At 39.1% G+C, this 19,503-nt stretch overlaps 3 protein-coding genes across 3 annotated transcripts; all 3 read right to left on the bottom strand.

Moving 5' to 3' along the window:
• Positions 1-2,264: 2,264 nt before the first annotated feature.
• On the bottom strand, positions 2,265-5,172 carry LOC127845972 (uncharacterized). Its single transcript, XM_052377151.1, has 4 exons — positions 5,160-5,172; positions 4,620-4,774; positions 3,770-3,862; positions 2,265-2,956 (listed from the first exon to the last, which is right to left on the bottom strand). Exons 1-4 carry the CDS (start codon positions 5,170-5,172, stop codon positions 2,387-2,389), a joined length of 831 nt encoding a protein of 276 aa, XP_052233111.1. The 3' UTR covers positions 2,265-2,386.
• A 2,873-nt stretch (positions 5,173-8,045) lies between these two features.
• Positions 8,046-10,509, bottom strand: LOC127845005 (uncharacterized). Its single transcript, XM_052375616.1, has 3 exons — positions 10,353-10,509; positions 9,506-9,632; positions 8,046-8,282 (listed from the first exon to the last, which is right to left on the bottom strand). The coding sequence occupies exons 1-3, from the start codon at positions 10,398-10,400 to the stop codon at positions 8,095-8,097; spliced, it is 363 nt and encodes a 120-aa protein (XP_052231576.1). The 5' UTR covers positions 10,401-10,509; the 3' UTR covers positions 8,046-8,094.
• A 2,170-nt stretch (positions 10,510-12,679) lies between these two features.
• On the bottom strand, positions 12,680-13,867 carry LOC127845971 (nipped-B-like protein B). The gene has a single exon (XM_052377150.1). It carries the CDS (start codon positions 13,865-13,867, stop codon positions 12,680-12,682), a length of 1,188 nt encoding a protein of 395 aa, XP_052233110.1.
• Between the last annotated feature and the right edge of the window lie 5,636 nt (positions 13,868-19,503).

The following is a 19,503-nucleotide window of genomic DNA, read 5'->3' as shown; positions in this document are numbered from 1 at the left end:
GGAGATAAGCTCTATCACTATTTTACTACCTCGGAGATAAGCTCTATCACTATTTTGCTACCCCGGAGATAAGCTCTATCACTATTTTACTACCCTGGAGATAAGCTCTATCACTATTTTACTACCTCGGAGATAAGCTTAATCACTATTTTACTACCCCAGAGATAAGCTCTATCACTATTTTACTACCCTGGAGATAAGCTCTATCACTATTTTACTACCCCGGAGATAAGCTCTATATTACTACCCTGGAGATAAGCTCTATCACCATTTTACTACTCCGGAGATAAGCTCTATCACTATTTTACTACCCCTGAGATAAGCTCTATCACTATTTTACTACTCCGGAGATAAGCTCTATCACTATTTTACTGCCCCTGAGATAAGCTCTATCACTATTTTACTACCCTGGAGATAAGCTCTATCACTATTTTACTACCCCGGAGATAAGCTTAAGCACTATTTTACTACCCCAGAGATAAGCTCTATCACTATTTTACTACCCTGGAGATAAGCTCTATCACTATTTTACTACCCCGGAGATAAGCTCTATATAACTACCCTGGAGATAAGCTCTATCACTATTTTACTACCCAAGAGATAAGCTCTTTCACTATTTTACTACTCCGGAGATCAGCTCTATCACTATTTTACTACCCCAGAGATAAGCTCTTTCACTATTTTACTACCCTGGAGATAAGCTCTATTACTATTTTACTTCCCCGGAGATAAGCTCTATCACTATTTTACTACCCCGGAGATAAGCTCTATCACTATTTTACTACCCTGGAGATAAGCTCTATCACTATTTTACTACCCCAGAGATAAGCTTTATCACTATTTTACTACCCCGGAGATAAGCTCTATCACTATTTTGCTACCCTGGAGATAAGCTCTAACACTATTTTACTAACCCGGAGATAAGCTCTATCACTATTTTACTACCCCGGAGATAAGCTTATTCACTATTTTACTACCCCGGAGATAAGCTTATTCACTATTTTACTACCCCGGAGATAAGCTTCATGATTATTTTACTACCCCGGAGATAAGCTGTTTCACTATTTTACTACTCCGGAGATAAGCTAAATCACTATTTTACTACCCCAGATATAAGCTCCACACTATTTTACTACCCTGGAGACAAGCTCTATCATTTTTTTACTACCGCGGAGATAAGCTTGATCACTATTTTACTAACCTGGAGATAAGCTCTATCACTGTTTTACTGCTCCGGAGATCAGCTCTATCACTATTTTAACTATTGGTTCGACTGAACAACTTTTGAAAACGGCGAAAATTCGATTCACATGCTCAGCGTTCGCTAAATGCAAATGTTATTTCATTTGTAAAACAAATAATATTGCTTGCATATGCACGCTTTCTTAAATCGCGTCTGTGAAGAAATCTAAACGTGACGAAGTGTTATTTATTTTATTTCACTTATTCAATGTAAGTGTCTTTTATATCCGGTACAATGGGAAATGTCTGAATTATCGGAAACAGTGCTTATTGAACAGATTATTTATTTTATTAATTTATGTTCACGCAATTCCCTTTTGCACTAACTTCAAAAGTTAATGACGACTTTCGAACAGCACAATCGTATATTTGGTCAACGGAATTTCTTTAAAAAAACGTAAAATCAATCCTTTCTTACAATCAAAGCCATACAACCGGCTTCAAAGTAATGAAATGTATACAGTGAGAAGCGTGTACAAAAGGAACCTGACATGTTCGCATACAAAGTGAAAAGTATAACTAAGCGCAAATAAAATCTAATACTCAGAAGACCACGCGCAAATATTACCGAACTGCAACCGTTTTAAAACATTGTTATAAATATTAAACATACGTAAGAAAGGTGTTTGGCCAATAAGGCTAGTGCTCCTGTCTTATCGCTTGTTAGCATATGGGCCTTGCTCTGTGAAAAAGGGGGTTTAATGCATGTGTGCTTGTTAGCATATGGGTCTTGCTCTGTGAAAAGAGGGTTTAATGCATGTGCGTAAAGTGTCGTCCCAGATTAGCATGTGCAATCCGCACAGGCCAACCATGGACGACACTTTCCGCCTTAACTGGATTTTTGCTAAGAAGAGATTTTCTGTTAATGAAAAAATACCATACAAGCGTAAAGTTTCGTCCCTGATTAGCCTGTGCGGACTGCACATGCTAATCTGGGACGAAACTTTATGCATATGCATTAACCCCCTTTTCACAGAGAACGGCGGTCAAATTATTATCAAAATGACCCTAAGTATGGTTGTTGAAACAAACATGTTTTAGAAGGATACGCATCTACAAAAACGGTATTCACGTGCACACAAAGTAGAATGTTATATGTCGTATTTGTACATCAATGCGTCAGTAATAATTTCGACATAAATGTTCAAGTTTTGCTATCCGCGAAGCTGGGTGGGGGAGCCGTTGGTTCCCGATGCCCTGGGTCCGGTGGCGAGTAGGGAGGCGGAGGCTCCGCGGGCGGAAACGGCAGAGCGCCCACACGAGGCTGCTGCTGTTGCTGAATTAGCCGCTGCTGTAACGCTATCTGCTGTTGCAGAAGCTGGTTCTGCTGCTGTAAAGACTGCACATGTGCGTCACTGAAGTTGTTTGCTCCGATCGTCTGCGACTGTTGGATGAACGTGTTGTTGTTGTTGACGATGTTCGTGTTCGTCTGCGCGGTGATGACGCTGCTGTGGTGCTCAGCGTGGCTCCGGCTAACCGGTCCTACAGTAAGGCCAAACACCTTGGCGCAGATACAGTACATACAGAAGCTTAGCAACACAGCACCTAGCGCTAGAAGGCATGCGATCAGTATAATCCATGATATTGTTCTATTGGCCAGTATTGGCGTGACGTCATAACCGGCGTCAGAGACCCCGCCCACAACAGCGAAAACTACGCCCAATATGCACGCGAACGTCAGCAGAACCGCTAAAACAAGGGACTGGAATACAACCTGAAATTAACATGCCAATATATTTCTGTATTTTGAACATGTTCAAGTGCATTACAAAATTATTCATATAAAAACTTGACACACTGGAATAGATCACTTTTCTATTCAAGCAAAACACTAAAATCGCAAAGCTTACTTTTCTAAACATCAAAATATCTTACGGTTCTACATAGCTTGCAAAGAAAACTTGTACTTGAAGAAAATGCATTATAAATAAGCAAATAATAGTAGCATTACGCGTGTATAAAGTCTACTACGGAATACCGTTAGAGCCATCGTGGTTACATATTAAAATCCAGAGGGCGACAATGCGATAGTACGATGGCGGCGATGCGATAGTACGATGACGACAATGCGACAGTTCGACAATTCGATGGCGTATTGTCGCCATCGTACTATCGCACTGTCGCCATCGTATTGTCGCACTGTCGTCGTCGTATTATCGCATTGTCGCCATCGTATTATCACACTGTCGCCATCGTATTGTCGCTTTGTCGTCATCATATTGTCGCATTGTCGCCATCGTACTGTCGTCATCGTATTATCGCATTGTCGCCATCGTACTATCGCACTGTCGCCATCGTATTGTCGCACTGTCGTCATCGTACTATTGCATTGTCGCCATCGTACTATCGCGTACTATCGCATTGTCGCCCTCTGGATTTTAATGTGTTACCACGATGGCCCTAATGGTATTCCGTAGTCTACTCATTGGTATCAGTTTTAGAGTTTAAGTACTAGTAATGGAATCCATACAGGCATAAAACCTGCAAGTGGCTACACGGTAGTCCTCGCAATTCATTCTGCACCCACCATTCGCCTCACGACAGCCATCCTCTGCCCGGAGTTGTCGGCCCTTCTTGTGCACATCGAGATACAGGCGCTCGTCATCGCCATCAGAAGGGCCTTAAAAGAGTTATTGCCCTTAACCCATTTATGCCTAGTGGACTATCCCATCCTCCTAAATTGGATCAATTTATTTCCAAAATTAGGGATGTCTAGTATATGTATTTCTATATTTAGAATATTTCTTACAGAAATTCCTTTAGGCAAACAGCGCAGACCCTGATGAGACGCAGTATCATGCGGCGTCTCATCCGGGTCTACGCTGTTTGCCAAGGCCTTTTTTCTAGACGCTATGCATAAATGGGTTAAACACAGGATTTTCATTCGTCCGGTACCTTCAACATGATAAATTAGGCTAATCCGTAAAAATTAAGAGCCTTCTAGTAAATATACGAATACAAATTTTAGGTATTAAAGATGATCGAACCAAAGCACTGTTAGCCTTGCAAATTCTCTTTTGGAGACAGTATGAGCTTGATCTATTTCACGTATGCTCTCAATGCAGGATGCAAAATCGAAAGATACTGTATACAATAATCATCAGACTTTCGTCAGAAAAAGCGAGAGAAATGCTTTTAAATACAAAACCATCAATAAAAAATAAATAAAATGCTGTGTGTCTCGAATTAGCCAATGCAGTCCGCACAGGCTAATGTGGGACGACACTTTACGCCTAAGCTGGAATTTCGATGAGATGAGACTTCTTTGAAAGGAAATTTACCACAAAAGCGGAAAGTGTCGTTCCTGATTAGCCTGTGCGGACAGTACAGGGATGACACTTTACGCACATGCTTTAAACCCCGTTTTAAACCTATACCAGCGGCCCCGCGGCCAGCCCCCCGGCATAGTAGGGAAGCACGTCAACTCGGTGATACTCCAGTACGCCCACCAGCCCACAGGTCAACAGTACGAGCCCCAGCGCGCCCACGGTCGCCGCCAGGCACAGGTACCACTTCCGGGCACTAGATAGGTCTGCAGTAGTGCGACACGGTGTTGATATAAATAGAAATAGACCAATGTCACTCTGACTTAAACGCATAATCGGACATGAGACTTTTTCTTTCATATTAATGGTCGACACTGGTCACTGCAGCGATTTTTTTTTGGATTATGAACTCCTTTCATTTATGAATGTTAGATTGTTTTATGCAGCTGGTTCGCATAGATTCCGTATCCCTGTCTAATTAAGTTAAATCTCGTGCAGCAAGTTTAAAATATGGAAGACCTAATGTTTTTGTCTTCTCTAAGCTTGTTATTATTTTTATACACTAGTACAGGTATGTTTAAACCTTTAATTTTACAACTGCTCTTCACTTTTTATACCGGTAGTTACATTATAAAACCAAAATATAAGTACCTGCTTTCCCCATTTTGTCACATAAATGTATTGAATTATTCCTTCCTTCAATCGTGCTTCATTGCATATATTTAATCATATTTTATTATCGCTCCTCCATTTTACTTCGGAATGTTTTATTTGTATATATGCCATGCATGGCTTGTGGTTTATTTATACGGTAATATTCAATATCTATTGTTTGATTTAGCCTCACTGTATTGTCTTTCACACAATTAAGAATACTTGTATTGAACTAAAGCATATATAAATGGAACGATTGCAACTAGGTTTCGGACAAGAAATAAATTACGTCTGCGAGTTTTATGATCTTGCTTTCAATTTGCGGTAAAATGCAAACGAGGCTCGCCTAATCGGCCAAAGGAAACCAATTTATAAAAGTACATGTATGCCAAAACTCCCAACAGTATTTTTTAATTAAAACTAAATCGTATATCAAAAATAATCAACATCAATTGCAGAGTGGTCACCCATTCACAGCTCCGAATGTGAATACATACAGACCTACGAAAATGATGCATACGTAGTATACCTTCGTTCTATGTAAGTATTTTACAGATATATAATACTATACTAAAGATTCAATAAATGGTGAAAAAATAGTTGTATTCATTTAATAGCTTGATAAAAGCTGAGTTGTCGATTGATAATTGACTTACTGGATAATCTGGCATTGATTTTATTAAATAAAATAAAATAAAATGTTATACCTGTGTACAGTATGATCAAAGAGGCAAGGAATAGTCATTAATTGGATTTTATCAAAGAAAAAAAGCTTTTTTTCTTGACAATTAATGATGGCTTGACACATACAAAAGTGGGGACAGTTTTTTCTTACAAGTGAAACCCCTAGCATTCTTACTACATGTTTTTTTCGTCTTATAATTTTTACTTCATGCAAACAGGGCCGTACGCAGGAACTTTTGACTGGGGGGGGGGCAACCGGAGAGGGTGCGGGGGTTTGTCCCATCCCTATTTTTTTTTAATTTTGCACTTTTTAAAGTGAATTATAATGCTTCAAAACTACTTATTTTTTATATAAATTAATGAAATATAATAAGTAAATCAGCACCATTTTTAAGTCTAAAGCTTTAAACATTGGTGTGAAATTCACACCATTTTTTTAAGCTTTAGATTTCATAAATGTATTATGTTTAATCAAGAATGAAAGCAAACTTTTAAAATCCAAAAACTGTATTCGTCGACAAAGATAAACCATCACAATCGTCGACAACTCCGACATCACATTTTTTATAATAACCATATTCCGGAGGTTTTTAACGCAATGCTTTCAGATTGTGAGAAGAGTGTTGGTATGTGAGCTACAGGACCTACAAATGAAGTGTAAAATTTGTTCCGGGCCATTGATTTTTGGCAAAGTTATGGGTCTTGGACCTAATTGTTTCTGTCTAATAACCGTTTCCTCCAGTTTTTTACGCAACTTTTTCAGATAGTGTGCTGATTAGTATGCTCGTGGTATGGTGGCATATAGCAGTCGGACTTTCTGTTCGTCTGTCCGTTTAGCCTGTAATTTTCCGGACTTTTTCAAAACGCTAAAACATAATGACCTGATATCTGATCACTGAGTCTACCTATAATGACTAACAGATAACGTATGAGTTTTGTTCCGGTCCATTGATTTTTGGCGAAGTTATGGGCCTTGGACTGGCTTAGGAAAATGGCTGACGTTAATAATTTTTTTTAAACAATTGATGCTTTAAGCAATTAAAGAGGATATACAGATTATCGTCATTCAAGTGTACTGGTAAGTTTCTTTGTTCCATGTCCCTTTTTTCTATTTTTTTTCTCTCCTGTATCCATAAAAGGTGCCAAATATTTGCCTGTGTCGTCTACATGAGAAGCGCTTGTACCAACCACTGCACTTACCGGACAGCCACATTAGCTTATTTCCATCACAGTTACATCCAGTGTTCTGAGCGGGATTTGAATATAGGACCATCAGATTCATAGACAAGCGTCCTACCTCTAAACCACTGTTCTTTTGTATACAAAACATTGCTAAGCGCTAATTTCGTAGACTAACAAGAGTACCGCATAATGGGTGCCAACGCTCGGCTGCGGGTGCAGTTTTGAATAAATTAAAGCTCGTCAGAATATTTTTAGAGGTCTCAGTCACCTTGAACGTTGACCTAGTGACCCAAAAATGGGTGTGGCGTGTAGAAGTCATTAAGGTGCATGTACATGGGAAGTTTCAAAGTTGTAGGTGGAAGCACTGTTTATAGATTTTAGAATGTAAAGATTTTAGCACGGCGCCGGACGACGAACTGGCTATGACAATACCTCGGGTTTTCTCCGAAAACAGCCGAGCTAAAAATGATTAAAAACAATCCAATATTCCTACCGATACTGTATATCACTTCAATGTAAACAGTTAACATTAGAGACATTTCTGAACTAAGAGAGAAAAACTGATGACTATGATTCTGAGCCAGCTGAGATCTAAAATGACTTTTTTCAAGTAGACATTAGTCTTTATGCAGAACTACTAGTTGACTGATGAAGAAGAGCACAAACTACTCACATTCGACAGGAGTCCAACCCACCAACCTTTCCAAGATTAGAAACTTACAATAACTGCTTTTCGTCAAAAAGGACACATCTTATTGTGTATATTTTGTGACCTTTCCTGGCAACAAAATCAGTTGAAAACTAGTGTAGGAACTGTTCCAAAACAGAATTAAGGCCTTGGAATAACTTAACGGACTTTCACGCAAATGGGGGGGGGGGGGGGGGGGGGGTGACAGGCTGAGGCTGTCACATTGACCTTGGGAGGACCTGAAAAGTATTGGTAAGCATTTATTGGGACGCAATATATGGCTTAACGGGATGAACGTTATTCGTAAGGAATAAGAGAAATCATTTAAATTCATTGAACGCGTTTAATACTATATGCACATTTTGGTAATCGGCGCATTCAAGGGTTGTTGGCGACACACTGATATGAGCCTGGTCCGGGGTGGTATATCATGGAGCGTCGGCCCGCAGACGCGGTCGTGCTCGGCTCGGGCACCCACTGGCACGAGTAACCGGAAGAGCAGCCGCAATGGCCGTTCAAAATGACACTGCAGGGGTCGCCGGGGTTCTTGTAGGTCTCGCACATGCCTGTGAATAGTTGCAATATAGTTGCAATAATTCAACTCTCAGCTTTATATCCGAAAGGGTTACCGAGAGTTGCAATGCGCTGTCTAAGGTGCACAATTTGATTACCGCTGCAAGGGCTTAGGGAACACTGATACTGCAAAAACTTATCAACATTTACCTGTATCAAGCACAAACACATGCAAATATAGTACAATTAAAACAAGAAATAAATGCTTTGTATTTACTTTGTTATTATTCCGTACGCTATATCCCCCATATTAGAAAACTGTTGCAGTGTTGCCGATTCAAAGAGTCGCTATCGGTTAGGTCGCAGTGCACCACTCTTTTGCACATTGTTATTTGTGATGTAGCCTGGGTCGATAACGATTTTCGAATATTTACACTGTTCCAAATTTCGCGATAAAATATCAATAAGAAAAGTGTGTTGAAAGATTGTCGTGTTTTTAAAGGTTTCGTGCAAAGAATAATGCCCGTATATTACCATTTAGGTAAATTTAATGTGTTTTTGAAGTATTTTTCTTCGCTTTCCTTAAATGGTCACGAACGAAGTCTGTTTAGAGATGCGCACTGATCATCTGCGGAGGACTGCGATTGTGTTTAAGAAGAGGTACATATGAACTCCCAGCAAAACTATCAGCAAAAAATATCAAAGGCTCTGTGAGTCCGTTTATACGGACTTGCCTGTGAATAGGTATTACCGGATCTATACAACTTAGTGAGAAAAAAGAACATGTATGTATGTGGGAACCAGTAGTTTCATTCAGATACTAACGGATGATACGGTGTGTGATTTAAAAAGGATTTTAAATGTGTCAGCTATGCATGTACCCAGATATAAGTGGGGCTTTTCGTAATCTCGTCTTTTCAGGAGTTATTCTTATCAAATCATGCAATAATCTGAGGGTTTGCTACAATCCGTATATGAGACACACTGATCGGTGATGTGTTCGCACGGATCATGTTCGGAGTTAAAAAACAAAATAAGAGATTTGAATTTGAAAGAATTTTCTTAACTTAAAAGGTATCGCTAACTAGAAATAAAATCGCAATTTTGTGGCTTGGGCTTCAATATAAGAGCAAATAGCCGATTATGCCGAACGTATCCAAAAACGTTCTATCCAGATACATGTAGCGTCTAGACATCTATCGACCGCAATCCGACACTCCGAACCGTTTAACATTGGATTACACATATTTATTATTACGCAGACAAATCAACCCACCGGGTTCGGGTGTCCATAATGGCTGTCCAGGAAGTACCATCTGCCGTTTGCTCATGATGAGGTACTGCGGCCGGATATAGCAGCATTCGTTGGCCGCGCATTCGCTTTTGACCGTACAAAAGGTGGCCTGTGAACAAGCATATAGTTGTTAATGCATATGCACGTACATATACAAGTAGGTCATGATAAAAACATCTCTGTGTAGTTTTTTAACAATACCTGAATGCATACATTTGAAAGATATGTTTTGATATACTTTACTTTTTTTATATTATATTTAAACGGAATGTATTCACAGTTCGTTAAATGAACATTTAAAATATACCATATCGCAACACATATGTTTTTTTGTAAATATTAATTAGTTTGGGGACATGCATAACTATATGCATACATTATACATAAGTGCACTATTTTTCAGTATAATTGAATTAATTTACTACTGAAACTGTAATATTTTGGAACAGTGTCTAATAACAAAAATAACAAATACAAATATATAATACACAGTATTCCCCGGGGATCGAGATCCGGACTTCAAGCAAAAGCTAACTTGCTACCACTACCACACGCACAATTTTTCATCCGGTGTGTAATAAAAGAACCTTGTCCGAAACACCCGTTTCTGTTAATTTTTCGATCAAAGACTTACAAGCGCGTTATAATTTTAAGACTTCGATAATTGGTTATCAATAAACGAACATATATTTATATAAGTTAAGGGATTATGCTAGTGTTGGAATATAATACAAGCATTCATTTTTAATATATATTTTTTTAATTTAGCATTTTGCAAAATCGAGAACAAGTCGCTTTACAGAAACTGTACTGAAGTCGACATACATACCTCAGCAAGCCCCACAGATATGGCAACCAAAGTCAAGCAGGAGAGCATGTTGTTGCTTACACAACTTGTCTTGTGTGAACCCTACTTCAATGCGTTCGTTCTCTTTATAGCAGAGCACCGCAGCGCCTTATCGCTTCACCAATCCTTTAGTTTTTAGCTCGTGTCCTTATTAACTTATCAAAGAAGTCAGTTACAATCGTGTAAAAGATATCAATTTTGTCAGTCATACGCCGTTCGGTTCTTCGACAATGTGTGTGATGTTTTGTACAATTTGGTAAAACTAACAGATAAATAAAGCACGCGTTCATAAGGTGGCTGATTTTTATGGTAGCTGATTTCTTGTTCATCGACCTGGCGTAGTGACAGGTTTGAGGCTGCCAACACGACAAGGCGCTAGAACGATCGTACCCTCCCTCTAAACGACAAACGAACGTACTTGCTTTTTCGGGATGCACGCTTTTTGGCAACTTTGAAACCCAGCAAAACGCCAGATCGGCTAATTAAGTTATGATACGTTAAAATTATAACGGCCACCGGGAAAACTTTGCGAAACCCAAATCTCGCAAGCTTAAGTTTCTCTTGCCTTTAAGATATTGATATTTTAGATAATGTTTGCGATAAAATGTTTCTTTGTGATTATTTTTATATGGTTTTTGTATAGTATTTAAATTTATTTCAGTATTTTTTGTTCAAAGATAGACTTTGTCATGGCATTGTTTCATTTTCCTATTTGACTTTTTGTTTCCCAATGGGATTTTTCATATAAATGTTTTTTCTTATCGAAGACCATGGACATAAAACCAGTACAAATACTTTTACAATTCAACGGCCATTTAAAACTCATCGAAATGCTTTTTAAAACTCCATCATGCCACAACTTATAAAAGTTCTCACGTTTTTAAATGGATTGAGAATTATTATTTCTGTAAAAAAATGATGAATCAATCATTTTAAAACATCCGGGTCTGAGCGCCACCTTGGAAGTAGCATTTGCTCGTTTATTAATGCATCCTAAAAAAGAGGTGGCGCCCGTCATTAACGGCCGTGAATTTTAAAAATCTAAAATCAGTTTCGCTAAGTTTTACTGGTGGTCGTTTTACGTTAGCTTTAAAGAGACCTTTTCACATTTTGATACATTGACAATATTGAAAGCAAATCAGCTTTGCAAATTTTCATTGTAGTTCAGTTTTTATCCATGTACACAGTAATACTGAACATTTACCACGATCTAAAATATCCATTATATGTATCTTTTGACGATTAAAAAACCCTGCAAGTTACAAATGCAAAACGATTGTTAAATTTTGAAAGTTCGTTTATTATCTACATATTTTTTGACATTACGAGGATTGTTTATATAAAGTATACAATACATTAATTAGAATGTCAGCACGGATGGACGATGGGTTTAAGCGCTAGACTTGTACTTCAAAAGTCAGTGGATCGAGCCCAGTTGTGGTTTACTACTTTTCTTTATTTAATATAATTTGTGTTTTATAATTGAACTCTTTCGTTCCGATTCATTCATACATTAATCAATTAAAAGCTTTTAATGTAAGACTTCAAAACATGCCAAAATAACGGAATGTACATGACGTAAACTTTGTCGTCTTGAGGAGTGATAACGAAGCACGTCGACCAAACGCTCGATTAATTTGTGTACACTATTTTCCTAAATGTTATTTTATTATCGGGTTTCCTTTCATAAAGTCTTTTAACCCATTTATGCCTAGCGTCTAGAAAAAAGGCCTTTGCAATCATCGTAGACCCAGATGAGACGCCGCATCATAGGGTCTGCGCTGTTTGCTTAAAGGATTTTCTGTAAATATTCTAAATATAGAAATAAATATACTGAACATCCTTAATTTTGAAAAAACTGATCGAATTTTGCAGGATGGGAGAGTCCACTAGGCATAAATGGGTTAAACTTTCAGCATTTTCATTATATTTGCAGTACGTGCTGTCATTAATTCGTGCAGCAAGTGCTGTTCTTAATTCGTGAATGTTAAATTATATTCTCTGAGCCGCTTATATTCACATTCAAAGCATAGCGCTGATGGCGCGATTCCTAATGTTTAGCGTTTTTCATGTATCATGTCGGAAAATGAAACACAAGGGATGCATTTTTGTTTAATTTCGGCGCTAAAAACATTTAGTTGTTATTTACTAGTTTTTTTACGCAGCATTTTTATATTTTTATACATGCTCGATTCCGTCTATTTGACTAAAATATTTTTAGCTTTAATCACTTAATATTTGACGGATTCAGATTAACAAAATAAATTCATATCATTACGCATTATAATAATGTTGAGGCCATATTGCATTCATACCAAGTTACTGTCGGCATCATTGACTGTCTGTTTGTGGTCGCTCATCATTGCACGTTTCTGAGTCCATTGTGTTTCCTTTACCTCCATCCGCCTCTGATCCATTTCCTGCACCCGCTGTCTTTCCTCTACCCGCTCTGCATCCCTTTCCTCTATCCGCTCTGCATCCCTTTCCGCTACCCGCTCTGCATCCCTTTCCTCTACCCGCTCTGCATCCCTTTCCTCTACCCGCTCTGCATCCCTTTCCTCTACCCGCTCTGCATCCCTTTCCTCTATCCGCTCTGCATCCCTCTCCGCTACCCGCTCTGCGTCCCTTTCCTCTATCCGCTCTGCATCCCTTTCCTCTACCCGCTCTGCATCCCTTGCCTCTACCCGCTCTGCTTCCCTTACCTCTACCCGCTCTGCATCCCTTTCCTCTATCCGCTCTGCATCCCTTTCTTCTACCCGCTCTGCATCCCTTTCCTCTACCCGCTCTGCATCCCTTTCCTCTACCAACTCTGCATACCTTTCCTCTATCCTCTCTGCATCCCTTTCCGCTACCCGCTCTGCATCTCTTTCCTCTACCCGCTCTGCATCCCTTTCCTCTATCCGCTCTGCATCCCTTTCATCTACCCGCTCTGCATCCCTTTCCTCTACCCGCTCTGCATCCCTTTCCTCTATCCGCTCTGCATCCTTTTCCTCTACCCGCTCTGCATCCCTTTCCTCTACCCGCTCTGCATCCCTTTCCTCTACCCGCTTTGCATCCCTTTCCTCTACCCGCTCTGCATCCCTTTCCTCTACCCGCTCTGCATCCCTTTCCTCTACCCGCTCTGCATCCCTTTCCTCTACCCGCTCTGCATCCCTTTCCTCTACCCGCTCTGCATCCCTTTCCTCTACCCGCTCTGCATTCCTTTCCTCTACCCGCTCTGCATCCCTTTCCTCTACCCGCTCTGCATCCCTTTCCTCTACCCGCTCTGCATCCCTTTCCTCTACCCGCTCTGCATCCCTTTCCTCTATCCGCTCTGCAGCCCTTTCCTCTACCCGCTCTGCATCCCTTTCTACTACCCGCTCTGCATCCCTTTCTTCTACCCGCTCTACATCCCTTTCCTCCATCCTCCTGTCAGCATTTGTCTTGTGTTGCTCCGCCCTCCTGTTTTCGATTATTTTCCGCTGTTTCTTAGCCCTCTCGGTCTGATTCGCGATCATCTCGCATTACCGCTGAAACGCCACCGCGCTTCCCCAGTCTTACCCATAGCCTCCCATCTGGATACGAGTGCCAAACGCTTAGCCTGACTGGAGACCGCTTTATTTTTTGGCCGTCAACTTTTGGACGTTGTTCTACCTGGTTGCATATTTGTCTATCTTTCCAGTTGTGAATGTTGTTGTGTTTGTGGTCTCACTTTCGGTCTCTAGTTATAAATGCACAAAGTCAAGAATAGTGAATAAACATGAAATTCAAACTGAGATTTTCGTGGAATAGAAACAAATCTTTTCTTTCAAAATAACGAGAAAATTTTTACATAACGACCTGAAAAAGCACGAATATTCCATTCAATGCGCACAAAGCGACGATTATCATCGTGGTCGGCGGCGGCATCATCATTAACGTTTTCATCAATGCCCTTATCCACATTGACTTCATAATTAAAGCACGTAGCCAAATAGATTGGTTACCTCCCCTTATCTATCGCATACTCTCTATATAGAAATGCGAGACTAAAAAAAACGTTCCATTGCTAGGTATCAGTCATTCCAATTTCTTTAGGGTCCAGTTACAAAACAAAGCAAAAACTTGCCAACATGTTTCCAGCATTACATGTTCTTTATCTCTGATGTTGTTTTTGGGGCATTAATCAATTTAAAGATGAATGAATGTCCTCTTTTATGTAGCTACTAAATACACACTCTGGAAAAAAACAGTGATTCGGGAGTAACAGCTCCTAAACACAATAAATGAACCAAATATTTAATTTTTACACTTTATAGCCCCATTGAAATTCGACAAATTGTTGCAGCCACAAATGGTATATGGGTAATCACCACACCTGATAAATGCAGTCGACTGTGAGCTGGCTTTATATACACACAAAAACAGAAAAAATGAAACATTTAGTCATGTGAAATACTTCCCATTTACTGGTATATATTCATAAACCATGGTGGCAATGTTTTCAAAACGATTGCATTATTTGAATGAAATGAGTCGCGTTCTGAGAAAACTGGGCATAATATATGTGCGTAAGGTGTCGTCTCAGATTAGCTTGTGCAATCCACACAGGCTAATCAGGAACGACACTTTCCGCCTAAATCGGATTTTTGCTAAAAAGAGACTTCATTTAAACGAAAAATGTCATACAAGCGGAAAGTGTCGTCCCTGATTAGCCTGTGTGGATTGCACAGGATAATCTGGGACGACACTTTACGCACATGCATTATGCACAGTTTTCTCAGAACAAGACTCAAATAATCACTGCTCAATCTAATCAGGGACGACACTTAACGCACATGTCCCGTTTTCTTAGAGCGAAGCTCATATACAATGGATTGAATAATGAGAGTCAGTCATTACGACCTACTCAATCACTGCTCAATCTAATCAGAGACGACACTTAACGCACATGTCCCGTTTTCTCAGAGCGAAGCTCATATACAATGGATTGAATAATGAGAGTCAGTCATTACGACCTCATAAACAATGGATTGAATAATGAGAGTCAGTCATTACGACCTATATCAGAACAAGACTCAAATAATCACTGCTCAATCTTATCAGGGACGACTCTTAACGAACATGTCCCGTTTTCTCAGAGCGAAGCTCATGTACAATGGATTGAATAATGAGAGTCAGTCATTACGACCTATATCAGAACAAGACTCAAATAATCACTGCTCAATCTAATCAGGGACGACTCTTAACGCACATGCCCCGTTTTCTCAGAGCGAAGCTCATATACAATGGATTGAATAATGAGAGTCAGTCATTACGACCTATATCAGAACAATACTCAAATAATCACTGCTCAATCTAATCAGGGACGACTCTTAACGCACATGTCCCGTTTTCTCAGAGCGAAGCTCATGTACAATGGATTGAATAATGAGAGTCAAGCATAACGACCTATATCAGAACAAGACTGGAATAATCACTGCTCAATCTAATCAGGGACGACTCTTAACGCACATGTCCCGTTTTCTCAGAGCGAAGCTCATATACAATGGATTGAATAATGAGAGTTAGTCATTACGACCTATATCAGAACAATACTCAAATAATCACAGCTCAATCTAATCAGGGACGACTCTTAACGCACATGTCTCGTTTTCTCAGAACAAGACTCAAATAATCACAGCTCAATCTAATCAGGGACGACTCTTAACGCACATGTCTCGTTTTCTCAGAACAAGACTCAAATAATCACTGCTCAATCTAATCAGGGACGACTCTTAACGCACATGTCCCGTTTTCTCAGAGCGAAGCTCATATACAATGGATTGAATAATGAGAGTCAATCATTACGACCTATATCAGAACAAGACTCAAATAATCACTGCTCAATCTAATCAGGGACGACTCTTAACGCACATGTCCCGTTTTCTCAGAGCGAAGCTCATGTACAATGGATTGAATAATGAGAGTCAGTCATTACGACCTCATATACAATGGATTGAATAATGAGAGTCAGTCATTACGACCTCATATACAATGGATTGAATAATGAGAGTCAGTCATTACGACCTATATCGTAACAAGACTCAAATAATCACTGCTCAATCTAATCAGGGACGACTCTTAACGCACATGCCCGGTTTTCTCAGAACAAGACTCAGATAATCACTGCTCAATCTAATCAGGGACGACTCTTAACGCACATGCCCCGTTTTCTCAGAACAAGACTCAGATAATCACTGCTCAATCTAATCAGGGACGACTCTAAGTGCACATGCCCCGTTTTCTCAGAGCGAAGCTCATATACAATGGATTGAATAATGAGAGTCAGTCATTACGATCTATATCAGAACAAGACTCAAATAATCACTGCTCAATCTAATCAGGGACGACTCTTAACGCACATGTCCCGTTTTCTCAGAACAAGACTCAAATAATCACTGCTCAATCTAATCAGGGACGACTCTTAACGCACATGTCCCGTTTTCTCAGAGCGAAGCTCATATACAATGGATTGAATAATGAGAGTCAGTCATTACGACCTATATCAGAACAATACTCAAATAATCACTGCTCAATCTAATCAGGGACGACTCTTAACGCACATGTCCCGTTTTCTCAGAGCGAAACTCGTATTCAATGGATTGAATAATGAGAGTCAGTCATTACGACCTATATCGTACATGTACATAAATTAAACACTATTATTACAGTATACCGTAAAACATAGTGCATTGGGTTAACAACATAATATTAGTGTATAGTATGATTGGGTGTAATGATCATATTGTGCATTAAAACATAAAATTGCAAACATTTAGCAATATTCAGAATAGTAAAAATGGCAGTAGGCCCATTAAAAAAACAAACTTTACAGCCAGCTGAGGGGGGGGGGGGAGCGGGCCCAAGGCTTGCGTACAGGCTTTTGCAAATGTGATTTATTACTCATAAGTCAGTCTCTCTGAAAAAATAATGCAAAAGGAATCCAAGCAACAGTTATAAACCGGTTAGAGCTTAATTTACGTGACAAGTTGCTTTAATTAAAAGCATATTTCTTGAAATATAATTGAATATCAAAATACGAGTTATGCATAAATATATTTCGTCGAAAGTTGATGTTCATAAAGCGATACGTTAAACCCTGGTATTTATTTTTGACATCTAATTTGATTCATAATGAATGCGCACCATCAACTTAAGTATAAACACATTTTTGATTTACCTTTTAATAAGACCTTACTAGCTTTATATTTTGCATGACAGTACGCACTCGATTTGCTACTTATTACTTAACGTGCCGTTTTCTAGAAAGTAGCTCGATACAAAGTCGATGCAGTTTCATTTCATTTCAACGTTTCATTTAACTCTCGAAAGAAGATCGTGCTGGTACTGAGAAGATTCCAGATATGCTTTTTAATTTACTCTAAATTTGTTGTCATTTACTCTAAACTTGGTATTATTTACTCTAAATTTGCTAAAATATTTAGATCATACAAATGTACTTTGGGTTAAGTTGTTGACTTCGCATTACGTTTAAGTGATAACTCGAACATTACGGACATTTCACAACATTTAACTGTCAAAAATATTTGTCATAAAACTTAATCAAGCATACACTGTGATAAATTTTAAGTTCAAATGTCAAGTCTGTGAAACCTTTTGCTTCAAAATATGACTTTTTCAATTTATTTAAGAAAAAATATATATTTCTGTGTTTATAGCTGCACGGCGGAGTATGACAAGCGGTTCGACGCATAATCCCAAGAAACTAGGTTTTTATTGAGAACCTAGGTTCTTACCGGAACTTATGATCCCAAATGAAATCTTGTGTTCTCATGAAAACTAAGGATATCCGAGAGAACGACGCGAAAAGTTGTCGAGAATTTAGGTTCTTGTGAAAACCTTGGATATCAAACGAGAACTTTGGTTCTCGAAAATTGTTTTGGCTTTATTATCTGATAACTTAAGTTCTAGATTTGAAAACCTAGGTTTTCATGAAAATGTGTATTTTTATAAATATTAGTTAAATGTCTGACTGAAATGGGGTTCTGAAATAAAAACTTAGGTTCTCATGAGAATCTAAGTTCTATGTGTCTATGTGCGTCGTCTCGCCAAGAACATAGGTTCTCGAGCGTAGACTAACGTTTTCAAATGAGATCACAGTTTGCTGAATTTATGTATAGCGTCTGCTAGGGGTTCGTCACATTGAAACAAAAGTTATTAAGTTGTGTTATTATTGGTCAGTATTGAAAACCACAGTTCTCGTATGAGAGACTTAGTTTACGCCGTCCGACGCGTAATTCTGGGAACCAAGGTTCTCATGAGAACTATGGTTCCCAAATGAAAACCACGGATTTAATATTAAAGTTGAGAACTTAAGTTCTCGTCATGAAAACTATGGTTTTCACAGATTATTTAACGTCTGTCGAAACCTTGGTTTTCAAATAAGAACCTAGGCTATCGCTGTTTGATGCACATTTTATGATAACTTGGGTTCTGGTGAAAACTTATGATATCGAATAAAAACTTGGGTTCTGGAAGCCATGTGTAATCTTCAAGCGAGAACCTAGGGCATATTCTCAGTAAAAACCTAGTTTTCTGGGACAATGCGTCAAACTGCTTGCCATAGTGGAGGTCTTCTTTAAGTAGTAATTCAAACGTCGTGTTACCACAAACACGGACTCGTAGATTATACGCGCTGACGAACGGCGATCTCGTGGAAAAACTAATGACGTCATATGAGTCTGCAACGCAGTTTGTAATCACCATAGATGACGTAAGTACAACAGCCTAACAATTCCCACTATTGGAGCGTTACGAATATTTTGCCCCCCCCCCCCCCAAAAAAAAATAATACTAGTTCTACTAACTGACTCGTTAGTGTCTGAAAAAAGTAATGGCAAAATGCTTTCGATGTCATACGTGAATGATATAACGTTTGTTACGCCATACTCTCAGGGTATTAAAGAGCGCTAGGTTTAAAAAAAGTTGTAAACGGACGCTCGAGGAGGAACGGTCTAGTTTCGCGTTGGAATAACACGTTTTGTCCTCAGAATAATTATAACACAGAATTGCTTTAGTGAAGAGAATTTGTGAAGAGAACAGAGAATTAAGACAGTGGACATGAGTATCAACTAAGTACGCAAGAAAGCGGCCATGTAGCCTCTGAAAACAA

Source organism: Dreissena polymorpha, chromosome 9 (genome assembly GCF_020536995.1).
Source record: "Dreissena polymorpha isolate Duluth1 chromosome 9, UMN_Dpol_1.0, whole genome shotgun sequence".
NCBI lineage: Eukaryota > Metazoa > Mollusca > Bivalvia > Myida > Dreissenidae > Dreissena > Dreissena polymorpha.
Note: the sequence above shows the minus strand (reverse complement) of the source record. Positions and strands in the feature narration are given on the sequence as shown.

Bases quoted from the DNA above. Each gene is read 5' to 3' on its own strand.
- LOC127845972 (XM_052377151.1), bottom strand. The intron at 3,863-4,619 runs GTATAGGTTTAA...AACTCTTTTAAG, and splicing joins GGCTGGCCGCGGGGCCGCTG to GCCCTTCTGATGGCGATGAC. The intron at 2,957-3,769 runs GTGGGTGCAGAA...TGTTAATTTCAG, and splicing joins TGGCTGTCGTGAGGCGAATG to GTTGTATTCCAGTCCCTTGT.
- LOC127845005 (XM_052375616.1), bottom strand. From the start codon at position 10,400: ATGCTCTCCTGCTTGACTTTGGTTGCCATATCTGTGGGGCTTGCTGAG. The intron at 9,633-10,352 runs GTATGTATGTCG...GCTTGTTCACAG, and splicing joins TATCTGTGGGGCTTGCTGAG to GCCACCTTTTGTACGGTCAA. The intron at 8,283-9,505 runs GTGGGTTGATTT...AACTATTCACAG, and splicing joins ATTATGGACACCCGAACCCG to GCATGTGCGAGACCTACAAG.
- LOC127845971 (XM_052377150.1), bottom strand. From the start codon at position 13,867: ATGATCGCGAATCAGACCGAGAGGGCTAAGAAACAGCGGAAAATAATC.